The 2,039-nt window shown below is 50.3% G+C and overlaps 1 protein-coding gene across 4 annotated transcripts in view; it reads right to left on the bottom strand.

The window, feature by feature from the left end:
• The window catches only part of LOC119302326 (protein FLX-like 3), a 19,129-nt gene extending 17,537 nt beyond the window's left edge, over positions 1 to 1,592 (bottom strand). Inside the window, exons 1-3 of one of the 4 annotated variants that reach the window (XR_005147466.1) lie at positions 1,393 to 1,592; positions 558 to 1,252; positions 303 to 463 (exon numbers count right to left, since the gene is read on the bottom strand). Coding sequence is in view for 3 of the 4 variants with exons in the window: in XM_037579367.1 (XP_037435264.1) it covers positions 303 to 463; positions 558 to 1,228 (832 nt within the window). In the remaining variant the exon portion in view is untranslated. The remainder of the gene's footprint in view (positions 1 to 302; positions 464 to 557; positions 1,253 to 1,392) is intronic. The other 3 variants (XM_037579367.1, XM_037579365.1, XM_037579366.1) reach the window with 3 other exon arrangements.
• Between the last annotated feature and the right edge of the window lie 447 nt (positions 1,593 to 2,039).

The following is a 2,039-nucleotide window of genomic DNA, read 5'->3' on the forward strand; positions in this document are numbered from 1 at the left end:
ATCCAGAAGTTCACACTGGCACGCATAATATGTTCAGTAGTAGCATCAATCCGTTTCCAATATTAATTGACAACTAGCATCTCCAAACAAATTAAGTAATTGGCTGATGTCCTCTTTCTTAGAAACCCATGCAAAGTGCTGGCAGATAGCAGATTCCTAACTCAGGATTGCTGATAATACAGAACCCTACCATATGCGCATGTACAACTTCAAATCCAGAAAAAATATGACAGTGAAAAAGGAAAATATGTAGAATGGATAACTGAAATTTACAAACACTGTAGATGATCCCAATAACATACCTGTGCCCCATGGTCTGCCATCAAAATTAGCTAATTCGGCCCGCATTTGTTGAATTTCTTGTGCCATCGAAATCATACTCTTCTCCATTGCTTTCCTTTGTTCCACCAACTCGAAATTCCCCTTCTGCTCCAATTCACATGCATTCCTGCAAACAATACAACTATAGAAACCAATGATACTCGAAGTTTCCAGTCCCCAAACAATTTACTGGGATAACTGAGAGTCAGGTCCAGCAAAAGAGATGGTGTGTGTACCTTGCATGGGTAAGTTCCAGTTGAAGGCCCTCAATCTCTGCTTTCAGCATAGGTAACTGTTGTTTATCAGATCTCTCCCTACTCAGCTCCTGCATGAGTGATGCAGCCTTTGCAGAGAGTTCTTTCCTAACAGCAAGGAGCTTCTCGATTTCACCACGAAGATGCACAACCTCATCTCTCAAAGGCTCATTTGATCTAAGTTCAGCTTCAAGCTTCCTTCTCTTGTCAACGAGCTCGCTGATATAAGCTTCCTTCTTGGCATTAATCTCTGCGATGATCATGTTAAGGTGACGGACCTCCTCCTTTCCGGCTTGCAACTCCCTGTGCAACTCCATCCGTTCCTCAGCTAGAGCATGACGATCAGCCATAAGCCTGCGGAAATCAATCTCGTGCAACTGAATTTCTTCCTCTAGGACATCCAGGTGAGAGCGAGGAGCCACCCTCATGAGCGGCCTTTCGTGAATCTCAGGGTAGGCTCTACGATCCTCAATCACACGAACTGCAGGATAGGCTCTGCGATCTTCGACTACACGGATCTCGTGATGGCCCCTACGATCATCAACCACTCGGATACCAGGATGATGACCCCTGCGATCCTCAGCCACACGGGCGTCAACATAGCCCCTTCCATCTTCGACAAAACGGCGCGGCAGGCGATCTCTTCCTGACATGATGATTCTAGGTAACCTGGTGGCCTGAAAGCAGCATAAGAAATGAACATCGAACCAATGTAAATCCACCTCTGTTACCAAACCAAAAGCGGATTTACATGGAAATTTGTGGAGAATAGTTAGCTTGGGATTAAGTAATCGCTTGATGATCCAAAAGCTCCTACCTTCAGAAACCAATGTCCAAGGTTTCGGACGGGGTGAATACGGCAGGGACGTGACGAGGTGGAATGGGAACGGCGATGGTGGCGGCGACGCGCGTGAGAGGTAGGTTAGGGTTTGGGCCGTGAGGCGTCGGCGACGACGCTCGGCAGCAGCTGGCGTAGCGCGGTAGACTAGAGAAGATTTTTAATGAGCCGGGATTGGGGCTCTGGTAGGTCAGAGCAACAGATTGGTTTACTCCTTAGAGCATCTCCAGCCGCGTCCCCAACAGACCCTCCCGAAATGTTTTTATTGTGCCGGCGCCGAAAAAATGATCCAGTCACGCCTTCAGGACGCCGAAAAACGCCGGCTCGGACCTTTTTTTGCCCGGCGGTCGTAGGCCGAACCCGGCGCACTGGGGGCAGTTGGGGGCTCCGGCGCAAGGGAAAAGCGCGGTTGGGCCACGCCGTCAGGGAAAAAGTCAAGATTTTCTTCCCCGACTCGCCTCCCACCCCTGCGCCCTCGGCCGCCAGTAGCTATATCTCGGCGCTGCCCGCCGCCTTTCACCACTAGATAGACATTCCACGCCGGAAAAATAGCAGAGCTTCGCCGTGGCAGCCCCTCCAACAGCAGCTGGGGCAGTTTAGCGGCGGGGACACGCCCACCGGGGCGC

This window comes from Triticum dicoccoides, chromosome 5A (genome assembly GCF_002162155.2).
Source record: "Triticum dicoccoides isolate Atlit2015 ecotype Zavitan chromosome 5A, WEW_v2.0, whole genome shotgun sequence".
NCBI classification, from domain to species: Eukaryota; Viridiplantae; Streptophyta; class Magnoliopsida; order Poales; family Poaceae; genus Triticum; species Triticum dicoccoides.